We start from the raw sequence: 27,124 nt of genomic DNA, 5'->3' as shown, positions 1-27,124 counted from the left end.
TAAATACATGTGACTGGATGATGTTTGTTTACAACATTAGGGCGGTTTTCCTAAAGAAGTTGAATACGCTTTTTGTTTCCTTGCCACGGTACTAATGAGTATTGCGATACTGGTATCGTCCCGGCCTTACTTTTCAAGTCTAACTCATTGAACACCATTGTAGGGGGACAATACAGGGAGCAGCCTCATTACTTCCTCTGCTGAGAACAGCTTCATAGCCGATTGTCCATCCTCACTTCCTCTGGTCAGTACTAAGACAGTTGCCTTTCTCCTTTCTCCCAACTCTTCTTCTTATATGACCATACAGCAAAGTGTGTGTGTGTGTGTGTGCGTGTGTGTGTGTGTGTGTGTGTGTGTGTGTGTAATGGTTCTACTGTACCCTCTGTGTCTGGACAAAGTTTCATTTATGTTCAATAATGTTTTTATTTCAATGGAGTCATCTGTATGGACAAAATGAACGTAAATATTCTGTGTGTAGGATTTCTCTGGAGACTTCTCAGACCTGGATGGGGTTGTGTGCCAGAGGAGGCAAGACATGCTGGAGACCAGCAGCTCAGGCTCCCAGACCCCAGACTATGAGAAAATGACAGGTGGGTTCTCCCTTTATGATGGCAGGGGAGTCCAACCCTCCCCCTTGTGAAAAACAAGACAATCATCATACACAATAGACAGACAGATGCAACATCATAGAGACAAATAAACCTTGAGAGATGGTGATTAAAAGCTTTATACCCTTCCATGAGTGGAGAGAAAGGAATTGCCCCTGAGTATGGAGTCTTATCTATACAGCTTAGAAAAGAGCAGTACTCTCACAGCTTCTAATAACCTAATAGATGAGTTATTACTGAGTCATGAGTTGGACTGGGAGGTGCAATCAGAGGCTTTCAGTTAGTTCAGCTCCTCTGCCCAGACACAGCAGTCGCCAAACTTGTACTGAACAGGCTCACTTTTTCTTGTAGTCTGTAGGCTTGAGTTCAACTGTATTTGAACAGACATTATTTACTTTTTACATGTTGATACAGTCATGATTTTATGGTTTGTTTAAGAAAATCAGTAACGTCTATTTAAAAAAGTAATTGGGATTAATTGGCTATAGACTGATTTGTCTTAGTACATACATCAATGAGAGCTGTATATCCTTTCACCTGTTCACTGCATATGCTTATTGGAAGGCTGAGTGTAACACGGATGGTTTGGTGAGCCACGCGCACATGAAGAGTAATCTTGCCTGAGACCTGAAGACTCATCTTAGCTCCCCGAGGGAATGCTTTTGCTCAGTGGGCTAACATGGTTTAGTTCGTCCTCGATACCAATTAACAAGACCACATCTGATAATGTTGGTAGTTAAGCATGTTGAATTGAAAAGAAAATTAGTTCAAATATTTAACGACCTGTGGTGTTCAGAGAGCAATCTGTGTTTGTTTCTGCAGAGTTCCCCAGCATCCCAGACACGTTCCTGAGCGCGGTGAAGAACGGAGAGGTGGCGGTGCACGCAGACATCCACCTCGAGACCCCCAACCAAAAACACGGAGCCGCTCACCAGAACGGTGAGGCCCCCTTATGCATCAGCGTGGTGCAATGGAAACGGCTAGACTCTGTTAAATACTTCTGCATTCTCTCTCCCTGGTATCCTAAGGGTTGGCTTCTATCATTTTCCAGAGGGAATGGAATCTGAAAAGTAGAACAGATTGTAATATAAACATTAATAGAAGGATAAGATCTTAAAGATGTAGTTCTGCAAGTGTTAATTCATATTTGTTTAGCTTCGTCTTTTTGGATTTAAGTCCGGCCCTCTGTTGCTGACCTGTGCACTAATCCTGTTTTATCTCTAGGGCCGACCAAGCCTGCCCAGGGTGTTGTACACAAAGTGAAATCTCTACAGCCAGTGTCGTTGAACACCCTTCTACTCGTCTATTTGTTCCTGTGAGTATCCTCTCATTATGAGTCATAAGGGGGTGTCGAGGCCATCTGACAAGTTTTGTAGCTAATCTAATAATTGCACTTGTCGCCAGGCATGTTAAAACAAGTTAAGTGAACTGGGTGTTTTGTCCTGCCTTGGGTGTTAACTTGGTTGTGGAATTGGGACTGTTTGTGTCGTGTAGGAGATGATTCAACAATGGGAGTTGAATTGGAAATACTTGTTTCTTATTGAAAGCCAATGGGTTCCTGTAGATTCCAGCCCTCATCGGGGTGCGTGACGTGTTTGTGTTGTCTTTGCAGAGTTAGTGTCCTTGTCTTGTCTTCGTGTTACATGGCCTTCAAGATTGTGGCTCTTGAGAAGCGGCTGAACTCGTTGAGTTCCGTGGGGGAGTATGCACACAACGAGTAAGAGCTGCCACTAAACACTCACAACGGCTTTGTCTGAGATAACAGGGCATCAATGGGAATTAGTTAACAGATTAACAATTGCAATGCAATGAGAATCCAGTCCTAGTATCCGTGGTATACAGTAGAAAGTGTTATAATGCATGATAAACCTGGAATTTGACATCACAAACTGTTGGAAAACCCGAAGAATGACTGGGTCAATCAAGAAACTGTAATTCTTTATCATGTTATGAATGTGTATTGTGTAATATGCATGTTTTGATGTAATTTTTCCAAACATTTCCTGACTTTCCCATAGAAAATTGTAAACCCACTTGTGTTAAAAATCCATCCAATTTAAATGTTAATTGCTTTAGGTGTTCAATTTAAAGGCTATTTTACAATACGTACATGTATTCTAATGACGGGATACAGTAAAATTGACCTTTTGCATTTGTGGTCTTTCATGTGCATCTTGCTATAGGAATGAGCTGGAACTGAATTCACACGACGGCTAATTCAGAGCATATTTTGTTTCAGAAACGTTGTGCATCACAGATCGCAGGTCGACTTCAATGCCGAAATCTATGGGGAGCTGTCTACAAACCTGTTCAAGCTAGAAAAGGTTTGTCACTTTGCCAACGAAGACAGTGTCAACATCTGCTCACTGTTTACTACTCCCAAAAGTTGTTTCATCCCCTTCATTAAAGTTCACTTTTTGGGAGTAGTTTATAGTTACTAGTCTAGCTTGTCCGAGTTTGCCCAGCTCTTGTGTCATGCTTGAGTGTGTGTGTTTGATACTCTTTCATTGTCACCTCGCCACTCTCCATGGAAATGCTCAAACATGCCACGCAAGTCCGCTCCATGGAACTGCTCAAACATGCCACGCAGTCAGCTCTGTCACTGAGCTAACAACTACTCATTAAGTGGGACAATAGCTCTGCTTTCCCAATAACATATTTTGTATGAACCATTCCCCACTTGGTTACATAATGTGAGCTTGTTGGCCAATGTGGGAGTGCTCATCAGCCTCTCATGCATGCTATTGTTTTGAGGTGTGTTTTTATTAATTCAGTGCATGTTTTAACCTGTCAATAATCCTACCAAACCAGATTCAAAGAAATCTCCGGAAGCTGCTTGAAGAGACCTGACTTAAGGACCCGTTGGTCGCCTCGCTGGACGGAAGTGGCGCCTTCATAAAACGCTGGTGAAAACACTGCAGATCTGATCGGCAATCTGTTAACAAATAACAGACTGCCACTTTGGAAAAGAGACCATTTCTTAATTGTGCAATAGCAGTATCTTCCTTCTCTTTCTACTCAGGACAAAACCCATTATTTTGTGTCTGATAGCATGCCAGAGTAATCAAGACATTTCAGCAACTGTAGCTAGTTTGGGCTGAATCCTAACTTGAAACTCACACGCTTAATAACGCAGAATTTCGCTTTCAGGGGCAATCTGCAGTTGCTACATTCATTTTTGGACTGAATTAATGATATTCTTCAAGAATCAATGGGTACATAACTTATAAGTGCTTCATGAGCTTAGTTCAACTGTCGTACCCCACCAGAACCCAAAATATAAGTTTGTTTTACTCCAATATTTGAAAACAAAGTTAATGTAACTTTGTTTTCAAACACTATATATAGCCTAAACATGGTTAAAACTATGACTGACATCATTGGTGGTCAGTCTTTGCATCCATAGCTTTGTCTGTTAATTTGAGTGGTTACATTTCCCCAGCCCCATGTGTTTTTTACCGAAGCCGGGGCCGGAAAATGCTTTGTTTCAACTGCTGATTGCCGCATTAAATCATGCCTCGATGTCAATGGGAGAGTTCTGTGGAAATTTGAGTTAAGTGTTCAGGTTTTAAGGTATAGGATGCAACCCTTAGCAAAGATAAGCCATAAGCTTTAGCCTATGTAGTACTGTACCTGAGAAGCTTTTCAATATTATTAATGGGATGTTTTCAGGTATGAGTAGGTCCCAAGGACCCACCTATTTCAATGTTTTTCTATTAACATTTCAAAAATGGTCAGTCTTGTAATGCCTACTGTTCATGTGCCCCTTTTGTTACAGGTATGAATTGCCAATAAAATATTTATAGTTCTTGCTTCATTGTTTTGTCTCAAACTGTCGTCCAACATTTTAGGCTGCTTTCAACCACTCAGTAAATAGGCTCCATTTTCTAAATTTTCATTAAGCACTGAATGATTCACACAATGTATAACTGAAGTGAATGCCATCTAAAAGATGTCACAAGTCCATGGCTTCTACTGCATCATGGATGTATATAGTAAAAGGGACATGAATGACTCCCTCACCTTGTCAGACAGTGCGGTCCAACACTGGTCCCCTACTTTGAGTAAGATTTGCATTCAGGTAAAGCAGAGCATGAATTTGAGTGCCCCATTCAACCTCATACCACAGAACAGACTGCTCTTTCAGTGCGTTTTGCCAGTGTCACGTGAATTAATGATTTGCATTCGCTTTGAGTGTTCACAATACATAAAGATTACACTGTTCATACATTTGTCGTGCTTTTCACGTGTGAACAAAATGCATTTTATTCTAATGAATGAGGGGGGTAGTTGTGGCAGCTACTAGTCTACTATTATAGAGCCTCAATTGATGTCTTGTCAATCATTATAAACTCACCTATAGGGAGGTATGTTGTAAACATTATGATAACATTAAATTATGCACAACTAACCTATATAATTTGTCCAAATGCCTATATTTTCATTATTTTAAATGTAGTCATATGAAACCATTAGCAATGGAATATCGTTAGGAAGGCACCCTCTTTACATTTGTCCTGTCTGTCAACCCATGTTAAGGCTGAACATGACGTAACACCCACACTGCAAAGTGCAATGGCGAAATTGAACAATAACAGTCATCGCTTCTCGGTACCATATGTATTATGTCGTTAACATTAAAGAAAACAGAATCATTCTTCTGCAGAGTCACATCATGCAACATCTGTAAATGTAACGCGCGCGGGGCTGCGACTAGGAGTATTCTACTGTCTCTGCAAGCGATGACAGTTTAAAACGCAGGTAAGTTTCATGTAATTGCAATACCGTCCATTTTCAATGCCAAACCATTTTCGCAGCAAACTGGTTTGTGCACCTGCTTTTAAAGGGGCGTGGCGGCTGGCATGCAGGGTACACCACCTCCAGCTAAAGATGCTGATAGCTTAGCAACTACAATAGGGGAAAGCAGATGAGAGCAACAACAATGGATTTACCATTTGTAAGCATCATTCGCAATGTCTGACGATGCACGGAGCATTTCTGTGTGATGACCCGACCATTAACTGTTCTGACACGACTGTAGCGCGATACACGGTGCTGTGACTGCTCACTTGAAATGTAAACAAAGGGATACGGGCCTTTTGCTATTTCTCTCAATGCCTGGCTAGCTGCATTGAAGTTGTCGTTGATAGTGTCAATAACAGTTTTTATTTATGCACGGTGCATGTATTAGTACAAGCAGACTGTAGGACCATGTGGTGGATCGTGTCAGCTAAACCACAATGTTTCAAACTATAGAAAAAGATGTACTGAACAAAAATATAAACGCAACATGTAAAGTGTTGGTCCCATGTTTCATGAGCTGAAATAAAAAATTCCCGAAATTTTCGTTAAGCACAAAAATATTATTTCTCTCAAATGTTGTGCATACATTTGTTTACATCCCTGTTCAGTGAGCGTTTATCCTTTGCCAAAATAATCCATCCACCTGACAGTGGCATATCAAGAAGCTGATTAAACAGCACAATCATTACACAGGTGCACCTTGTGCTGGGGACAATACAAGGCCACTCTAAAATGTGCAGTTTTGTCACACAACACAATGCCCCAGATGTCTCAAGTTTTGAGGAAATGTGCAATTGGCATGCTGACTAGGAATGTCCACCAGAGTTGTTGCCAGATAATTTATGTTCATTTCTCTACCGTAAGGGGCCTCCAACGTTGTTTTAGAGAATTTGACAGTACGTCCATCCGTCCTCACAACCGCAGACCATGTGTAACCACGCCAGCCCAGGACCTCCACATCTGGCTTCTTCATCTGCAGGATTATCTGAGACCAGCCATGAAATTGAGGAGTATTTCTGTCTGTAATAAAGCCCTGTTGTGGGGAAAATCTTATTATGTTTGGCTGGGCCTGGCTCCTCAGTTTCAAATCCATTACCTTTACAAAAATATAAAAATAAAACAAATAGAAATAACCATGGTCTTCAAGCGCCCCTGCCCAGTCGTGTGAAATCCATAGATTAGGGCCAAATACATTTATTTGAATTGACTGATTTCCTTATATGAACTGTAACTCAGTAAAATCTTTGAAATTGTTGAATGTAGCATTCATATTTTTGTTCAGTATAATTATTTTCTCTTCTAATACAATTACAAGCTTTTTTGAATGCAAAATTATCAGGCTAGATGCCATACCATGCCAATTGTTTATTATGGGCATTGGGCTATAATGCCACCACCTAAACAAGAAATACATACTGGCAAATACATCAGATCTCCAAATTGTCTATTTCTCTGACCTGACTGACGTAGTATTGTATTAGTGTCATATCCAGAAAAAGCAGTGGCCTACAGTCTGCAGTACCTTTCTCTCAGTCTTTATTAAATAGTATTATAGTTTGGTTTCCAAAAGATATTCAGATGGAGACCTGCGCTCACTGATAATCTAGCTTTACCATGTCATCAACACATCAGAAAAATATGCCTTGTCATGCCAATACCTTCATAGTAAACTTTTCAAGTTCATTTGGACTCTGACGTTGTTGTTGCCAGGTCTTAGGCGTACTGAGGGAATCATGGCCACGCAAGAACCATCCCCTCCATCGTCCATGGAGAGCAACAAACCCGGCTTCCCCAAGCAGATCCTGGCCAACAAGCTGGAAGATAAACACCTGTGTAACTGCTGTCAGAAGCTGCTGCGGAGGCCCTTCCAAGCCCAGTGTGGACACCGCTTCTGTTCCTACTGCTTCAATAGGACTGTCAGGTGGGAGTTCAAAGAGTGTATCTCAACTGTATACAATTATCTGTATTTTCACCTTTACCTGTAATGTGTAAGTGCTGGTCTGGTAAAACCTAAGGAAGAAACTTTAGACTATTGAAATGCACCCCAGGTTATGATGCCTGATGAATATATTACACGTGACAATATGACACACTGTAATGTTATTTTGTACTGTTTGTTGACATAATATTCCCATTACAGAGATGGACCTCAGAAATGCAATGCTTGTATCAAAGAGGACATTTTTGAAGAGCCCACGTCGATTCTAAAACAAGGCTGTGTAAGTTTCTACAATATGCGTCTTTCATTACAGTGCCACTTTATCCTCTCAAAGAAAAAGTAAGATCAAAATGTACCCTTCAAATAATATGGGTCCTTGTTATTTGGAGCGTGTGCGCTTATCACACACACACACACACACACACACACACACACACACACACACACACACACACACACACACACACACACACACACACACACACACACACACACACACACACACACACCTCTCAATCATAAATGAAGCATTCGGAAACAGTACAGATTGACTGTAAAGGAAAAAGGCTCGGCAAAATGTTTGTTTGCTCTCACTTCTGCAGGCTTTTCCTGACAACGCAGCTCGACGAGAGGTCGAAAACCTCTCTGTTGTCTGCATCAACGAAGGCTGTACCTGGAAAGGCAATATTAAAGAATATGAGGTTAGTTGAGTGTGGTTTTAGACTGATTATAAACCTTTTCATCATTCAAACGATCCATTTAGACGGACGTTTTTGTTGAAAAAAGAAGTTGTGCCACAGATGGTTATAAGCAATGTACCACAATACTATATTTGCTTTGCTGTGTTCTTGCTTCACGATCAGTTTGACCGAAGATCCTTGTTTAGGCTGTTCTGAACGTATACTAAAGCCAAATGAATCCTAACTCTATTTTCTGTCTCTTACAGTTGAGCCACGAGGGGAAGTGTGAGTACATGATCATCCCCTGCCCCTCCTGTAAAGAGCAGATCCGCTTCAACGAACAGGAACGCCACAACGAGCGAGAGTGCCCTGAGAGAACTCTCAACTGCAAGTACTGCAAGGAACCATTCCATTTCAAAAACATCAAGGTGAGAAATAATGCATGCTCTGAGAGAGAACGTCCATCCATCTATTTATTTGTGAAATCTCTCAAATGGCTGGCAATTGTGCAAGGAACATTAGGGTCAATATTTGTAAGAAGCTATACAAAAACACGTCCTTTTATTTAGGCCCACGACGAGATCTGCCCCAAGTACCCCATGATCTGTGAAGGCTGTGCCAAGAAGAAAATACCCAGGGAGAAGGTGAGTTCTTAAAGTTTCAACACACACAATATAGCCAATTATAGCCAAACGTGACTGAATGCGTTTGGAAAATGCATAACTAAAAAGGAAGCTCAATATTGAGAAAAAATAATCCACTCTCTTTTAAGAAGGTTGATGTTTGAAATAGCTGTAGAACTTGTCAAGTCATTGTGTATTGTTTCGTCTTTGGCTCTTTCCCTAGTATGTCGACCACATTAAGTTCTGCAGCAAATTCAGAACTCCATGCAGATTCCATGTTGTAGGGTGTGATATGTCAGTAAGTAGCTTTTTTATCTCTTCAGAGCTATGGTTTTAATGAATCCTAATTAAACAAACGAGGTTGTTACTGTGTAATTACTATTTTACCATGTTATTTCTTAAATAATACCTGGTAATAATGCAGTGCTAGTGTTAGAACTGCTCTCCTCTCCCCCTCTCTCTGTACAGGTGGAGAAGGAGAGGATCCATGACCACGAGAGGGCCTGCGCCTACGAGCACCTCAACTTGCTGCTGCACTACATTATGGGCATGAAGGTGAGGATGAGCATGGATGTAGTGGAGCGTAAATGCCCATTACACACACTAAAGCAGTGGTATTCAAAGTCGGGGTCGCAGGAGAACTGCAGTGGGGTCGGCCCAAAAATTATTATAAGAGTACAAGGTATTATATGGGACTATATAAAAAAGTTGTTGAGGAAGATAATGAAGTACAATTGTATTTAGTAGATGTATTTATTGGTTTCCTTTTGTTCTGTTAAGAGATGAAAACGTAATGAATTGAAGGTTATGTGTTGATGTAAAAATCACGATTTTATGGTTGTGTAATTAGATTTGGGGTGGGGTTGCGAGAAATTCATGCGAAAAATAAAATGGGGTCCCCAGAAATTCTGGTGGAAAAAATGGGGTCCCTGCTGAAAAAGTTTGAATACCAATGCACTAAAAGATGGTTGTTTGCATTAGCATTTACTTAGCGTTTACATTAGCATTAGCAGACTTGCCTCTGTGTTTGCTTTACCCACCTTATTTTCTTCCTCTCCATCCATGAAGGTGAGCATGGAGGGCCTGCAGCCGCAAGGCCTGGAGCTGGCTGGACACAAGCTCCTGGAGCTCCACCATTCCCTCAGGGAGCTGGAGGCACGTCTCTCCCAGCTCAGCACTACCTCCACCGGGCCTCCCGTGCAGGGGGCCACCAACTCTTCTTCTTCCCCGGGCCTCCCCGGGCCTCCCGCCCTAGCTCTTCCTCTGCCTCCACCTCCCGCCCTGGCCCCCACCCTGACTGTGTCCACCTCCTTCACCCCCCTGCCCAGCTCGGTGGGGGCGGCCCTGGAGCTGCAGCTCCACAGTGAGAAGACCAAGGTGGCGGAGCTGGGACGCAGGTGCACCGACCTGGAGGTGAAGGCGGGGATGTTTGAGAATGTGGTTTGCGTGTTGAACCGAGAGGTGGAGCGCTTTGCCACAACCATGGAGGCCAGTAACAGACAGCACCGCCTAGACCAGGATAAGATCGAGGCCCTGAGCAACAAGGTAGGAAGGCCCTGATGCAGAAATTAAATTCAGTCATTTAATTTATACAGCCCTTTTCCAACATTTTAATTCAATGGCATGACTTACTGGGGTATAAAGCTGGAAGTTCTGAGGTTATTGAATTCATAGAAGCTAACACATATTGGTGTGTGTGTCTCAGGTGCGGCAGCTGGAGAGGACGGTGGGGCTGAAGGACCTGACGGTAGCAGAGATGGAAGGCAGGCTGAGGGAGATATCGGCCACCACATTCGACGGTGTCTTCATCTGGAGGATCTCTGACTTTACCAAGAAGAGACAGGATGCCATCGCTGGCCGAGCCCCTGCCATGTTCTCACCAGGTAAACCAGAACTATTGCAGTCCAAGTAAAGACAGACCAAAGGGGCTTCGAGACCGAGTCAAGACCGAAACCAGAACAACCATATCGAGACTATATTATACCGTAGTAGTGCCATAATGACAGTGCCATAATGACAGTGCAAAATGTAGGCTATTGTGTTTCCATAATAATATTTAAATCACAGTTTTTCAGCCTTCTACACCAGTAAATATGGCTAAAGAATATGTCTGTTTTTCCCCAACAGCCTTCTACACCAGTAAATACGGCTATAAGATGTGTCTGCGGATCTACCTGAATGGGGACGGGACAGGGCGTGGCAGCCACCTGTCTCTGTTCTTTGTGGTGATGAGGGGACTGAGTGATGCTCTGCTCAAATGGCCCTTCAACCAGAAGGTAAGGACCAGGGGACTCATTTAAAAAATGCATAGAAAATGCGTTAGAACGTCATACATTTTACATGCTGTATATTGAAATCCACACAAATCCTGTAATTTATACAGTAACAGTCAAACGTTTGGACACACATACTCATTCAAGGGTTTTTCTTTATTTTTATTATTTTCTACATTGTAGAATAATAGTGATGACATCAAAACTATGAAATAACACATATGGAATTATGTAGTAACCAAAAAAGTGTTAAACAAATCAAAATATATTTTATATTTGAGATTCTTCAAAGTAGCAACCCTTTGCCTCGATGACAGCTTTGTACACGCTTGGCATTCTCTCAACAAGCTTCACCTGGAATGCTTTTCCAACAGTCTGGAACAAGTTCCCACATATACTGAGCACTTGTTGGTTGCTTTTCCTTTACTCTGCGGTCCAACTCATCCCAAACCATCTCAATTGGGTTGAGGTTGGGTGTTTGTGGAGGCCAGGTCATCTGATGCAGCGCTCCATCACTTTCCTTCTTGGTCAAATACCCCTTACACAGCCTGGAGGTGTGTTTTGTGTCATTGTCCTGTTGAAAAACAAATGATAGTCCCACTAAGCGCAAACCAGACGGGATGTGTCACGGGTGTCGTATGGATTGGACCAAAACGCAGCGGGAATATGTATACTCATCTTCTTTTTATTTTGAAGAAGGAGAAACAACTAAATACGTATACAAAAAAGAACAAAACAAAACAGTCCTGTCAGGTGCAACAAACACTAAACAAGGAACAACTACCCACAAATCCCATAGAAAAACACCCCTCTTAAATAGAACCTTCAATTAGAAGCAACGAGGAGCAGCTGCTTCCAATTGAAGGTCCACCCAATAAACATCACATAGAAATAGACATACTAGAACTAACATAGAAATAGACTAACAAAGAACATAGCCCAACAAACCCCGAAACACTCTAAACAAACACCCCTCTTAAATATGAACATACCCCGAAACACTCTAAACAAACACCCCCTGCCACGTCCTGACCAAACTACAATAACAAATAACCCCTTATACTGGTCAGGACGTGACAGTACTCCCCCCAAATGTGCAGACCCCGGATGCACCTCACACAAAAAATAAACACAAAAAAAATAAACCCCAAAACAAAAACAAAAATAATCCTAACTGAAGGGAGGGTGGCCACCGTCACCGACGGTTCTTGTGCTACACCCCCCCCTCCCCAACCTCCTACTACGGAGGTGGCTCAGGCTCTGGCCTTACTCCCCAACCTAACCTGTCCACCCCCGCTAAATGCTTATCAAATTTGACCCATCCCGAAGTCTCTGGGCTATGGCGCATCGCTGAAGACCTCGGGCTGATGCGCGTCGCTGGAGACCTCGGGCTGATGCGCGTCGCTGGAGACCTTGGACTGGAGGGCGACTCTGGGAGCTCCGGACTGGAGGGCGACTCTGGGAGCTCCGGACTATGGGCCGTCTCTGTCGGTTCCGGACTGTGGGCCGTCTCTGTCGGTTCCGGACTGTGGGCCGTCTCTGCTGGCTCCGGACTGTGGGCCGTCTCTGCTGGCTCCGGACTGTGGGCCGTCTCTGCTGGCTCCGGACTGTGGGCCGTCTCTGCAGGTTCCGAACTGTGGGCCATCTCTAGACGGGGTACTGTCGCCGGAAGCTCTGGACGGGGCACTGTCGCCGGACACTCTGGACGGGGCACTGTTGCCGGACACTCTGGACGGGGCACTGTCGCCGGACACTCTGGACGGGGCACTGTTGCCGGACACTCTGAACGGGGAACTGTTGCCGGAAGCTCTGGACGGGGACTGCGCACTGAAGGCCTGATGCGTGGGGCTGGCTTAGGAAGCGCCAGACTAGGGACACGCACCACAGGGCTAGTGCGAGGAGCAGGAGCAGGACGAGCTGGACTGGGCTGACGCACTGGAGGCCTGGTGCGTGGGGCTGGTACTAGAGGTACCAGACTGGAGACACGCACCCCAAGGCTAGTGCGAGGAGCGGGAACAGGACGTACTAGACTGGGCTGACGCACTGGAGGCCTGGTGCGTGGTCCTGGCTTTGGAGGCGCCAGACTAGAGACACGCACCTCAGGGCTAGTGCGAAGAGCAGGAACTGGATACACCGGGCCATGAGTAGGCACTGGAGGTCTGGAGCGCACCTCCTGCACAACCCGTCCTGGCTGGATGGTAATAGTAGCCCTGCACGAGCGGAGTGCTGGCACAGGGCGAACTGGGCTGTGCAGAGGCCTGATCGCTGCCGTGTGTAGAGCAGGCGTAGGGTAGCCTGGGCCTAGGAGGCGCACTGGTGGCCAGATGTGCTGCGCAGGCATCCTCCTCCCAGGCTGGAAGCCCACTCTAGCACGGCACTTGCGAGGGGCTGGGATCGCTTGCACCGGACTGAGCGTGCGCATGGGCGAGATCGTGCGCACTTCCGCATACACCGGCGCTCTCCACTCCACACGCTCCCCATAATAAGCACGGGGAGTTGGCTTAGGGCTCACCCTTGGCCCAGCCAAACTACCCGTGTGCCCCCCCCCAAAACATTTCTTGGGGGTGCCTCTCAGGCTTCCTTGTTAGCCGTGTACCCACATAACGTTCCCGGTCCTCTCCAGCCTTCCTGGCTGCCTCCGCTCTCCTGGCTGCCTCCACCTGTTCCCATGGAAGGCGATCTCTTCCAGCCTGGATCTCCTCCCATGTGTAGGATCCCTTTCCGTCCAATATCTCCTCCCATGTCTACGATTCTAAGCTCCTCTGCTGCTCCTGCCTCCGCTGCTTGGTCCGTTTGTGGTGGGTAGTTCTGTCACGGTTGTCGTAAGGATTGGACCAAAATGCAGCGGGAATATGTATACTCATCTTCTTTTTATTTGAAGAAGGAGAAACAACTAAATACGTATACAAAAAAAACGAAACAGTCCTGTCAGGTGCAACAAACACTAAACAAGGAACAACTACCCATATATCCCATAGAAAAACACCCCTCTTAAATAGGACCTTCAATTAGAAGCAACGAGGAGCAGCTGCTTCCAATTGAAGGTTCACCCAATAAACATCACATAGAGAGTTCTAGTATGTCTATAACATAGAAATAGACTAACAAAGAACATAGCCCAACAAACCCTGAAACACTCTAAACAAACACCCCTCTTAAATATGAACATAGCTCAACAAACCCCGAAACACTCTAAACAAACAGGAGGTGGGACACGCACCACAGTGCTTTGCTGGTGACACTGTCTGTGATTTATTTAGAATTCAAGGCACACTTAAACAGCATGGCTACCACAGCATTCTGCAGCGATACGCCATCCTGCCACGTCCTGACCAAACTACAATAACAAATAACCCCTTATACTGGTCAGGACATGACAGGATGGCGTATCGCTGCAGAATGCTGTGGTAGCCATGCTGTTTAAGTGTGCCTTGAATTCTAAATAAATCACAGACAGTGTCACCAGCAAAGCACCCCCACACCATCACACCTCCTCCTCCATGCTTCACGGTGGGAACCACACATACGGAGATCATCCATTCACCTACTCTGTGTCTCCCAAAGACACAGTGGTTGGAACCAAAAATCTCAAATTTGGACTCATCAGACCAAGGACAGATTTCCACCGGTCTAATGTCCATTGCTTGAGTTTCTTGGCCCAAGCAAGTCTCTTCTTCTTATTGGTGTCCTTTAGTAGTGGTTTCTTTGCAGCAATTCGACCATGAAGGCCTGATTCACTCAGTGGCCTCTGAACAGTTGATGTTGAGATGTGTCTGTTACTTGAACTCTGTGAAGCATTTATTTGGGCTTAAATTTTTGAGGCTGGTAACTCTAATGAACTTATCCTCTTTAGCAGAGGTAACTCTGAGTCTTCCTTTCCTGTGGCGATCCTCATGAGATCCAGTTTCATCATAGCGCTTGATGGTTTTTGCAACTGCACTTGAAGAAACTTTCACATTTCTTGACATTTTTTCATGTCTTAAACATCCTGTGGCGTTCTGCATTAGCATCGAACAGTCCCCGTGATATGCAACTTTTCAGGGAAGTTAGAAACCAATATACACAGGCAGTTAGAAAAGCCAAGGCTAGCTTTTTCAAGCAGAAATTTGCTTCCTGCAACACAAACTCAAAAAAGTTCTGGATCACTGTAAAGTCCATGGAGAATAAAAACACCTCCTCCCAGCTGCCCACTGCACTGAGGATAGGAAACTCTGTCACCTCCGATAAATCCACTATAATTGAGAATTTCAATAAGCATTTTTCTACAGCTGGCCATGCTTTCCACCTGGCGGTCAACAGCACTGCACCCCCCACAGCTACTCGCCCAAGCCTTCCCCATTTCTCCTTCTCCCAAATCCAGTCAGCTGATGTTCTGAAAGAGTTGCAAAATCTGGACCCCTACAAATCAGCCGGGCTAGACAATCTGGACCCTTTCTTTGTAAAATTATCTGCCGAAATTGTTGCAACCCCTATTACTAGCCTGTTCAACCTCTCTTTCGTGTCGTCTGAGATTCCAAAAGATTGGAAAGCAGCTGCTGTCATCCCCCTCTTCAAAGGAGGGGACACTCTTGACCCAAACTGCTACAGACTTATATTTATCCTACGCTGCCTTTCTAGGGTCTTCGAAAGCCAAGTCAACAAACAGATTACCGACCATTTCGAATCCCATCGCACCTTCTCCGCTATGCAATCTGGTTTCAGAGCTGGTCATGGGTGCACCTCAGCCACGCTCAAGGTCCTAAACGATATCGTAACCGCCATCCATAAGAAACAATACTGCGCTGCCGTATTCATTGACCTGGCCAAGGCTTTCGACTCTGTCAATCACCACATCATCATCGGCAGACTCAATAGCCTTGGTTTCTCAAATGATTGCCTCGCCTGGTTCACCAACTACTTCTCTGATAGAGTTCAATGTGTCAAATCGGATGGTCTGTTGTCCGGGCCTCTGGTAGTCTCTATGGGGGTGCCACAGCGTTCAATTCTTGGGCCAACTCTTTTCTCTGTATACATCAATGATGTCGCTCTTGCTGCTGGTGAGTCTCTGATCCACCTCTACGCAGACAACACCATTCTGTATACTTCTGGCCCTTCTTTGGACACTGTGTTAACAACCCTCCAGACGAGCTTCAATGCCATACAACTCTCCTTCCGTGGCCTCCAACTGCTCTTAAATACAAGTAAAACTAAATGCATGCTCTTCAACCGATCGCTGCCCACGCCTGCCCGCCCGTCCAGCATCACTACTCTGGACGATTCTGACTTAGAATATGTGGACAACCATAAATACCTAGGTGTCTGGTTAGACTGTAAGCTCTCCTTCCAGACTCACATCAAACATCTCCAATCCAAAGTTAAATCTAGAATTGGCTTCCTATTTCGCAACAAAGCATCCTTCACTCATGCTGCCAAACATACCCTCGTAAAACTGACCATCCTACCGATCCTCGACTTCGGCGATGTCATTTTACAAAATAGCCTCCAATACCCTACTCAATAAACTGGATGCGGTCTATCACAGTGCCATCCGTTTTGTCACCAAAGCCCCATATACTACCCACCACTGCGACCTGTACGCTCTCGTTGGTTGGCCCTCGCTTCATACTCGTCGCCAAACCCACTGGCTCCATGTCATCCACAAGACCCTGCTAGGTAAAGTCCCCCCTTATCTCCGCTCACTGGTCACCATAGCAGCACCCACCTGTAGCATGCGCTCCAGCAGGTATATCTCTCTGGTCACCCCCAAAGCCAATTCCTCCTTTGGCCGTCTCTCCTTCCAGTTCTCTGCTGCCAATGACTGGAACGAACTACAAAAATCTCTTAAACTGGGAACACTTATCTCCCTCACTAGCTTTAAGCACAAGCTGTCAGAGTAGCTCACAGATCACTGCACCTGTACATAGCCCATCTATAATTTAGCCCAAACAACTACCGCTTCCCCTATTGTATTTATTTATTTATTTATTCTTCTACTTTGCACTTTCTTCCACTACAAATCTACCACTCCAGTGTTTTACTTGCTATATTGTATTTACTTTGCCACCATGGCCTTTTTTTCCTTTACCTCCGTTATCTCACCTCATTTGCTCACATTGTATATAGACTTATTTTTCTACTGTATTATTGACTGTATGTTTTGTTTTACTCCATGTGTATCTCTCTGTTGTTGTATATGTCGAACTGCTTTGCTTTATCTTGGCCAGGTCGCAATTGTAAATGAGAACTTGTTCTCAACTTGCCTACCTGGTTAAATAAAGGTGAAATAAATAAAAAATGATGGACTGTCGTTTCTCTTTGCTTATATGAGCTGTTCTTGCCTTAATATGGACTTGGTATTTTACCAAATAGGGCTATCTTCTGTATACCACCCTTACCTTGTCACAACCCAACTGATTGTCTCAAACGCATTAAGAAGGAAGGAAATTCCACAAATTAACTTTTAACAAGGCACACCTGTTAATTGAAATGCGCTGGTTACGCTGGTTCAGAGAATACCAAGAGTGTGCAAGCTGTCATCATGGCAAAGGGTGGCTACTTTGAAGAATCACAAATATATAATATATTTTTATTTGTTTAACACTTTTTTGCTTACTACATGATTCCATATGTGTTATTTCATAGTTTTTATGTCTTCAATATTATTCTACAATGAAGAAAATAGCAAAAATAAAGAGAAACCCTTGAATGAATAGGTGTGTCCAAACTTTGACTGGTACTGTATATCTTCAAATTGATGTGAAAATGTGCAATACAATTTTGATTTTGCATGACACGTGTGATGTATAAATCAGACATGCTTTTGTGGGATTCTCTCTCTCGTTGTCCTGGCAGGAAACTCCAAAACATGTCTGTAATGGAGATTATAAATATCTAATTCTATGATTTATTACGTTTTCTATATCAGACATTGGGGTGTCTTGTTCTTACTCTTTTTATCTGTAAATAATCATTAATCAACAAGAGGTGAAAAGAGGGCAACCCAGTCAAGTGTTTTCTCATCTTATGTCAGACAGGGTTGTTGAGGTAAAGTCAGAATGGCAGCTGGCAGGTTTGTGAAGTCATCTGGTTTGCGCTCATGAGGTCTATCCCTCACACTCTCTGTATCTCTCTCTCAATTCAATTAAATTTGCTTTATTGGCATGACGTAACAATGTACATATTGCCAAAACCTACTTTGGAGATCTACAATATTAACATAATAAAATAATAATAATCAATATTGACAACAGTAACACCAATTATCAAGGGTCAAAATAACTATACATTCAACAATAACAATACAATCGGCATAGAGGACAGGTTGGTTGGTCTGTCAGACAGTGTCCCTCATCTTATGGCAGGCACCAATGTACGTAGTGCGCTGCCAACCCACAGCTCTCTGTGTCCACCCCCAACAGGACGGGTAGCCTATTCTCATCAGAGAGGTCTTTGAAACCTTGAATAAGGGTTTCAATTCTGTGGAAATGACACTCTAAGTGTTTTATATTTTAGACATTTTGTCAGAAAATGCATCTCTGTCTCCGGTTCTGCAGTGGTGCAGTGGTTGCACAGCCTTTCCTCTACAGGGAGCCAGGTTTTCCTGTGTCTACCCTTCTCAATAGCAAGGCTGTGCTCACTGAGCCTGTACTTTGTCAAGGCTTTGATCAGTAACAATTAGTCAAATAGTTAGCCACAGTGTACTGTCCATTTGGGACCAGATAGCACTGCGTTTTGCTTTGTGCTTGTGTTTCCCAATAGGTAATATAGTTTTGTTTTGATTGTGTTGTAATTTGGTTTATTCTGATTGATTGGATGTTCTGGTCCTGAGGCTTCAGTGTGTTAGTAGAACAGGTTTGTGAACTCAGCCCCAGGACTAGCTGGATGAGGGGACTATTTTCTTTGCTCAGCTCTTGGCATTGCAGGGCTTGGTAATGATATGAGAGGGGGTCACTGTATTTTAGATGTTTCCAAAACTTAATTGCTCTTTTAAAAAAAATATTAGTGGATATTGGCCTAATTCTGCCCTGCATGCATTGTTTGTAGTTTTCCTCTGGACACATAGGAGGATCTTACAGAACTCTGCATGCGGGGTTTCAATTGGGTGTTTGTCCTATTGGGTGAAATCTTGTTTTACAAGTGGACTCCACACCTCGCTGCCATAAAGTGCAATTGGTTCAATGACACATTCAATTAGTTTTAGCCAAATCTTTATAGGTATTTCAATTTGAATTCGTTTTTTAATGGCGTAGAATGCCCTGCGTGCTTTCTCTATCAGTTCATTCACTGCCTCATTAAGGTGTCCAGTTGATCCTATTTTTCAACCTACGTAATTGTAGCGTGTGCAGTACTCTATATATTTTGTACCAATTGAGAGCTCACCCTCTGCATGCTGGGAATTGTATGAGTGAGTGCGAGTGTTGTGTAGAGTTAGATATCCTGGTTTTTCTTTTACGTGTCCTTTTCTTGGTGGTATCTTTTTTTCTTCCTATGCATGATTAAGGTTATCATTATTTTTATTTAGTTGTTGTGGTAGAATTAAGTATATTATTTTTCGTGTCGAAATTACCCTGGCTTTGGCGGGGATGGCGACCCACATGGGGACGCCGTCCCTGTCACTTCGGCACGGCTTCAGGTGTGTTACTGAAACTACTGTCACTGTGAAGGAGTTTCTGGTCGCCGTAGGAGAGAAGGTAGGATATGAGAATGCTGCTTATGCGTCACGGATGAATAAAGCGGTGGTGGTTTTTCTTAACCTCTTATGGCTAGGGGGCAGTATTTTCACGGCTGGATAAAAAACGTACCCGATTTAATCTGGTTACTAATCCTACCCAGTAACTAGAATATGCATATACTTATTATATATGGATAGAAAACACCCTAAAGTTTCTAAAACTGTTTGAATGGTGTCTGTGAGTATAACAGAACTCAAATGGCAGGTCAAAACCTGAGAGATTCCTTTACAGGAAGTGGCCTGTCTGACCATTTCTGGAACTTCTTTGCCATCTCTATCTTTTACTAAGGATCTCTGCTCTAACGTGACACTTCCTACGTCGTCCATAGGCGCTCAGAGCCCGGGAAAAACCTGAATGTCATCATCCCAGCCCCAGGCTGAAACACATTATCGCCTTTCTCAAGTGGCCGATCAAGGGACTCTGGGCTTAGGCGCGTGACCTGACCGCCCCCGTCTTTGTGATTTTTTCCTCTGTTTGCCGAAAAGGAGATTCCCGGTCGGAATATTATCGCTTTTCTACGAGAAAAATGGCATAAAAATTGATTTTAAACAGCGGTTGACATGCTTCGAAGTACGGTAATGGAATATTTAGAATTTATTTGTCACGAATTGCGCCATGCGCACGACCCTTCTTTACCATTTCGGATAGTGTCTGGAACGCACGAACAAAACGCCGCTATTCGGATATAACGATGGATTATTTTGGACCAAACCAACATTTGTTATTGAAGTAGCAGTCCTGGGAGTGCATTCTGACGAAGACAACAAAGGTAATGAAACTTTTGTAATAGTAAATCGGAGTTTGATCAGGGCTAAACTTGGTCGGTGTCTAAATGGCTAGCCGTGATGGCTGGGCTATCTACTGAGAATATTGCAAAATGTGCTTTCACCGAAAAGCTATTTTAAAATCGGACATATCGAGTGCATAGAGGAGTTCTGTATCTATAATTCTTAAAATAATTGTTATGTTTTTTGTGAACGTTTATCTTGAGTAATTTAGTAAATTCACCGGATGATTGCGGGGGGGTATGCTAGTTCTGAACGTCACATGCTAATGTAAAAAGCTGGTTTTTGATATAAATATGAACTTGATTGAACAAAACATGCATGCATTGTATAACATAATGTCCTAGGGTTGTCATCTGATGAAGATCATCAAAGGTTAGTGCTGCATTTAGCTGTGGTTTTGTTTTTTGTGACATTATATGCTAGCTTGAAAAATGGGTGTCTGATTATTTCTGGCTTGGTACTCTGCTGACATAATCTAATGTTTTGCTTTCGCTGTAAAGCCTTTTTGAAATCGGACAGTGTGGTTAGATAAAGGAGAGTCTTATCTTTAAAATGCTGTGAAATAGTCATATGTTTGAAAAATTGAAGTTTTTGTATTTTTGAGGAATTTGTAATTCGCGCCACGCCTATCATTGGATATTGGAGCAGGTGTTCCGCTAGCGGAACGTCTAGATGTAAGACGTTAAAGAAGAGCGTCTTGTTGATCGTATGGTTGAGCATGGCGTACTTCTTAAAGGAATGTTTATTCAAGTTACGCCGCTTTTTTTCTCCGTCAACAAGGGTAACGATTTCGAATGTACCGCCGTTTAATCCCAATGAGCTATTGGAGCATGAGCTATTGCAGTTTGGGAAGTTTGCAAGTTCAATTAAGATTGTATTACTCCTGTGGGTTTCTCTGATCACCATAATGTGACTGTTGATATTCACTTGTCCTGTCCACGAAGGTCATCACCTCACTGGTATTTTATTGTTACATGATGTCATGTTTTGTGAAAGGTTTTTGTTGTTTTGGGAAAAATGGAGGGTTATAAAAGGGAATCTTGAGTCCTTGAAACAATGGTGGGAGGTTGGGAAGGCCCAAATACGATTGTTTTGTCAACAGTATACTGCTCTCTCGAATTGAAGTTAAAGAGACTATTAGGGCCCTTGAACAGGACATCAAATCTATTGAATTGAAGCTGCTCACTCAGAATGACCATGGACTAGTCATGAACTAACAGGACAAGAGACATGAACTGAGGTCGTTTCTACATGAAAGAGTGAAGGGTGCCTTGATTAGGTCTCGTTTTGCTACCCTCAAGGATAAGGATGCCCCTGGCGGTTTTTATTTTTTTAAAACCTAGGACAGTCGACATTGCAACGTAAACAGATGGTCTGCCTTCGTCTCCCTGATGGGAAGGTGACAAAAGATGAGAGTGAAATGCGCCAACATGCCGTAGATTTCTACTCTGCCCTCTATAAGGCGGAGGATTGTGATTCTCTGAGTACTGATCAGTTGTTACAAGGTCTTCCTCAATTGGGCACTGAGCAGAGAGTTGCTTTGGACTCTGACATTACTCTGAAGGAGCTGTCCACAGCCGTTATGCAGCTCTCATCAGGCCGAGCCCCTGGCATCGATGGTTTACCATCTGAGTTCTATAAGCACTTTTGGAGGTCTATTGGGGAGGATTTTTATGAAGTGGTGTGTGAATCTTTTCATGAGGGTTCTCTTCCTGTATCTTGTCAATGTGCTGTGCTTTCATTGTTGGCAAAAAAGGGGGATTTGGCTCTCATAAATAAATTGCCGACCTGTTGCGTTGCTGTGTGTGGAATATAAAATGGTATCTAAATGTCTCTCAAACAGGTTGAAAGAGTATCTGGGGCTGTTGGTCCACAAGGACCAGTCTTACTGTGTACCTGACGTCTCTATAGTTGATAACTCGTTTCTAATAAGAGATGTTTTAGACGTTAGTAAACTGTCTGATGTGAATGTGGGTTTACTTTCTTTGGATCAGGAGAAGGCTTTTGACCATGTGGACCACCAGTACTTGTTCAAAACAATGAAAGCCTTTGGGTTTGGTGATGTGTTTTTGTCTTGGATGAGTTTGCTGTATGCTGGGGCTTCATGTATGGTGAAGGTGGGGGGTGGTTTGAGTTGCCCCATCCCTGTCCAAAGGGGTATCAGGCAGGGATGCCCAATTTCAGGACAGTTATATTGTCTCGCAATTGAACCAATTCTTTGTTTTTTAAGAGCGAGGCTTACTGGTTTCTCTGTGTCAGGAGTAATGAAGGGTCCCATGATAGCACTGTCTGCGTATGCAGATGATGTGACAGTTTTATTACAGGGGATGAGGATGTTAAGGTTCTCTCAAACGATTTAAAGGTGTATGAGGGGGCCTCCTCAGCTAGAGTCAATTGGGAAAAGAGTGAATCGCTGTGGGCAGGTAATCTTCAGACTGGGTCAGCTCCATGGTTACCAGGGGGGCTTCAGTGGGGCAGAGATGGGATGAAGACTGGGGTTTTTTCTAGGCTCTGATGTCTTTCAGAAAAAGAACTGGGAGGGTGTAGTGGAGAAAGTGTGTGCCAGACTGTCAGGGTGGAAATGGGTGCTGCCCCAGCTGTCTTATAGGGGAAGGGTACTGGTAGCTAATAATCTTGCTGCCTCTACCCTGTGGCACAGACTAATGATTTTACAGCCACTGATAAAAGAGCTTCAGAGGACCCTTATCAATTTATTTTGGTCTGGACAACATTGGATTAAAGCTGCAGCCCTGTACCTGCCACTGCATGAGGGTGGGCAAGGGCTGGTGGACATTTCTTCCAGGATCATGGCTTTCCGGCTTCAAGCAGCCCAGAGACTGTTGTACAGAGACGGTTCTAACTGGGTCGACACAGCCTATACATTGATGAGGAGAGCGGGCTGTTTGGGCTTAGACAAGCACCTTTTCCTCTTAAAGCTGGAGCGGGGTGATTTGTCTGGCCTGACTCCATTTTATGAGTCTGTTATGCAGGCTTGGAGAGATTTTGTCAAGTCCCGTAAGGCCGGCATGCCACCAGGGATGTGGCTTTTTGAAGAGCCTCTTTTTTACAACACTGCCACCCAGTCCCGTACTATGGGTTCAGCCAGCCTACGTTCATGCCTGTTAGGTGTGGGGTGTACTAAGCTGGGTCTGGTGCGGAGCAGGAGCAGATCGTTGGAGGAGCTGGGAGAAAGAGCGGGGATCCGATCATCTCACCTACTGAGGAAGGTCGTTGCTGAGGTCTATAATTCTTTGCCAGTACTTCATCGACAATATGTGACTGACACTTCCAATGCTGATCGGTGGAAGGAGGGTCTGGATTATGTGTTCCCTGCACTGATTGTTAGTGCTGCGGCGGGGGATTTCGAGGAGGACGTGGGGATGCTGCTTTCTTTCGATACCCCGGAGCTGGGGGAGTTCAAGGTGGTGGGAAAGAAGACCATGTATAAAATCTGTGTAAAAGTGTCTTTTGCCTCTTCCCTGGAAGGGGTAAAATCGACGAGGTGGGCGGGTGTGTTTGGTCCAGGTGCCTCCCCAAAAGGCTGTTGGTGGTCTTTATACAAACTGCCTATTGATAAGAGGACAGCTGACCTCCAATGGAGGATAATACATGGAGCCATAGCCACCGATATGCATCTGGTACACCTGGATCCTACTGTTGAGGAAGGGTGTCCATTTTGTGCTGAGTCTGAAACTCTGGCACGTTTTGTTTTTACAATGTCCCAGGTTGGTCGGGATGATTGACCTGATCACTAATTGGTTCTCAGCTCTGGGATAAGTTTTCTCTTCCAACTGTTTATATTTGGGCTAAAGTACAGGTTTACTCAAAGGGGTGTAGTTACTTTGCTTAATTTTGTGTCAGGGGCAGCCAAATTAGCAATATGGAAGACCCGAAAGAACAGTATTCGGGGACAGGGGTCTGTGGATGTGGTGGGAATGCTGGAGGGGATGTTGGCAGCGAGACAGTTGAGTTTGCCTATTACAAACTGGTTAACAATATTGAATGTTTGAGTATATGGGGTATTCAGAGGCTGTTATGTGTAGTTACTGTGGAGGAGAATTTAGTGTTGTTTTTAATTGATGTGTAACTATGGTTTTATATGAGTGTATATAGTGTTGTGGGCTCCCAGACCCAATAAAGATGATTTAAAACTCAAACTCTTTCTCTCTCACCAGGTGACTCTGATGCTGCTGGACCAGAGTAACAGGGAGCACATCATCGATGCCTTCCGGCCCGACATCACTTCCTCCTCCTTCCAGAGGCCTGTAAGTGAGATGAACATCGCCAGCGGCTGCCCGCTCTTCTGCCCGCTCTCCAAGCTCGACGCCAAGAACTCCTACATTCGCGACGACACCATTTTCATTAAGGCCATCGTGGATCTCACAGGCCTCTAGGATGCACCCTTTGAAGTGGAAGTGCAAGACAACTGAGCAGCAATGTGGCCATTCAGGCTTAATTTTGGCTGCTTTTGAGCGCCATTTCGGCTCCATTTTGGTTCCGTTCGGGCCTATTTCAGTCCCCTTCATTAGTAGGGAGACTGACATGCTTGCTACCGTGTGCTGCATATGGCTCCAGTTTGCCCAGCTCAGGAGGCCCTTGCACTGTTGTAGCTCTACCATCTCTTAATGCCACAATACTGGTTCCTCATGGTGCTTGAACCCCAGTTGGTGTGGTGTGTAGCTTTATTATTTGTATCCATGGAAACAACTCCAGAATATAGTCTCAATATTTAGTAGGACAGAACCTGTGGTATTTAAATGGGGATATGTGGCAATTGAATTGATTTGGAGGGCATATTTTTCTCTTGTTTTTCATAAGATTTCATTAGGTCTCAGAGAGAGTGAATTGTAGCCATTAGAGAATAGTAAAAAGAGGGATATGAACCTTTTCCTTGTCAGTGTAGAAAACTGCCCCACTGCTTATCGCAGAAGTAGAGCTTATCGTGGCTTGGTGCAGCAGGGTATTGACTTTTTCTCTTGTTTCCGATCTCAACCCGTAATTTTGATTGTGGATATCGTGAGCTTCTCAATGCCATTGTTGAGTATATTTGCATAGACAAACGTGGAGTTATGTTATGAATAAGAATATAGGCATTTGTTTGCCTTTTTGCGCAAATTGCATGCCGGCTATCTTTTATTGGCCTTGGTGTTGAAGTGCTCTCTCTTTTCATTGAGCTGCTGGAGGGATCCTTCCTTGTTCGTTATTACACTTGTTAGTGAGTTAAACCATCTGTGATGGTGGACATTGCCTGCATGTCTTGGATCCAGGCATATACTTTTACATATACTTGTTGGTGTTGCGTTTCTTGTTCCTCTTTAGGGGTTGAGGCTGTTGGGATTGGTGGTTCGGTACATCTGTGGAAGATACAGTGGAGTTATCAGGGTGTTATAAGGCAGCTTGCCAATCAAAGCCTGAGGCATACGACAAGTGTATTTCTATCACTGGTAAATACATCAAGCTGGAAGAGCTTTCCCCTCCAGGATATGCTCATTACAGTAGCTCATATATCAACACATAGTACTGTGCCCCACCACAGATGTTAATACAGGTTCCATGAACTGAAGGAATGGTGTGTTCCTTGTTTTCTGTTCATATTACAGTGTGGTACATTTGTATGTAGTTTTGCTGCTATGTCAGATATGTTGGTGATGTAAAACAAATGTGTTGCGATCGATGCGAAATTTAGCACAGACAGTTGAAGGTGTTAAAGTGGAAGTATAAAGAGAGATGTAGCCAAGAAGTGAAAACAAGTGAATGTGATGGTATACTTTGCCATTGGACCATAGTGGTTGATCATTGTTAATTGATGTTTGATGTAACTCTAGATAAATCCCATGAACCTGTGGGTGACAGTGAAACCTCTTAGCCTAGGTGGTGTTATTATGATTCATGAAGCCCCTCAAATGATGCTGACCAAAATGCTAAATCTGAGGAAATCCTTTAGATCTGAAATATATCTGTAGGTTGTATGCTTGTCCATCAGGGGGTGCTGTTTTACTAGGTACGCCTGTGTGCGTCCCCAATAGTCTTCCCCCTCTGGACTTGTATCAGGGTTTTCACCTGCCTGTTTTGAAACCAGTCTTGACCTGTTTTGAAACCTCTCTGTGCATGGGAGGGTTCAATTCATGTTCAGTATCGCAGTTCGTGGTTGGCTTACCTCGTAGACCAATGGCGAATGCATTTATTTGCATTTGTTTGGAGGAGTATAAATAAAGATGCTAGAGTTATTATTATGTCATATCTCGCACAGTTTCTGTTCAACACAAGCAGATGCCTATATATATATATATATGTATATATATATATATATATATATATATATATATATATGTATATATATATATATATATATATATATATATTCATAAGAATTTATAAATATAATATCATAATGTTGAGCAATTCAATATATTGATGTTACTATACGCATATTGTTATTAATAAATATAGTATAGTTGAATATATTATTAATGATATAAATAATACCTACTTTTTGTTTGTCGAGATGGTTTAAGACAGGTCTGGAAAACCCCTTAAAGTAACCCAAATACATCAAAAGCTGTGCCACATAATACCAACCATGGCACCCCATTCTCCTGGGTTAACTGAGGGTTAAAAACCAGAATATGAAGTGGTTGTGTTTACATTCCCCAAAATGACCCTTTAAAGGTTCCCACAGTAATTCTGTGTCATATAACT

General features: G+C 43.6%; 1 protein-coding gene across 1 annotated transcript in view; it reads left to right on the top strand.

The window, feature by feature from the left end:
• The window catches only part of LOC106567744 (TNF receptor-associated factor 3), a 32,404-nt gene extending 5,722 nt beyond the window's left edge, over positions 1 to 26,682 (top strand). Inside the window, exons 8-24 of the mRNA XM_082974447.1 lie at positions 164 to 244; positions 479 to 590; positions 1,431 to 1,547; positions 1,833 to 1,923; positions 2,221 to 2,325; positions 2,848 to 2,993; positions 7,122 to 7,332; positions 7,552 to 7,630; positions 7,953 to 8,051; positions 8,297 to 8,458; positions 8,600 to 8,674; positions 8,877 to 8,951; positions 9,122 to 9,208; positions 9,722 to 10,198; positions 10,359 to 10,536; positions 10,781 to 10,929; positions 24,601 to 26,682. Coding sequence (XP_082830573.1) covers positions 164 to 244; positions 479 to 590; positions 1,431 to 1,547; positions 1,833 to 1,923; positions 2,221 to 2,325; positions 2,848 to 2,993; positions 7,122 to 7,332; positions 7,552 to 7,630; positions 7,953 to 8,051; positions 8,297 to 8,458; positions 8,600 to 8,674; positions 8,877 to 8,951; positions 9,122 to 9,208; positions 9,722 to 10,198; positions 10,359 to 10,536; positions 10,781 to 10,929; positions 24,601 to 24,819 — 2,463 coding nt within the window. The 3' untranslated portion in view covers positions 24,820 to 26,682. The remainder of the gene's footprint in view (positions 1 to 163; positions 245 to 478; positions 591 to 1,430; positions 1,548 to 1,832; positions 1,924 to 2,220; positions 2,326 to 2,847; positions 2,994 to 7,121; positions 7,333 to 7,551; positions 7,631 to 7,952; positions 8,052 to 8,296; positions 8,459 to 8,599; positions 8,675 to 8,876; positions 8,952 to 9,121; positions 9,209 to 9,721; positions 10,199 to 10,358; positions 10,537 to 10,780; positions 10,930 to 24,600) is intronic.
• Positions 26,683 to 27,124: the final 442 nt, after the last annotated feature.

Source organism: Salmo salar, chromosome 01 (genome assembly GCF_965601325.2).
Source record: "Salmo salar chromosome 01, fSalSal1, whole genome shotgun sequence".
Taxonomy (NCBI): Eukaryota; Metazoa; Chordata; class Actinopteri; order Salmoniformes; family Salmonidae; genus Salmo; species Salmo salar.
The sequence above is the reverse complement of the archived record's forward strand: the minus strand, read 5'-3'. Positions and strand labels throughout refer to the sequence as shown.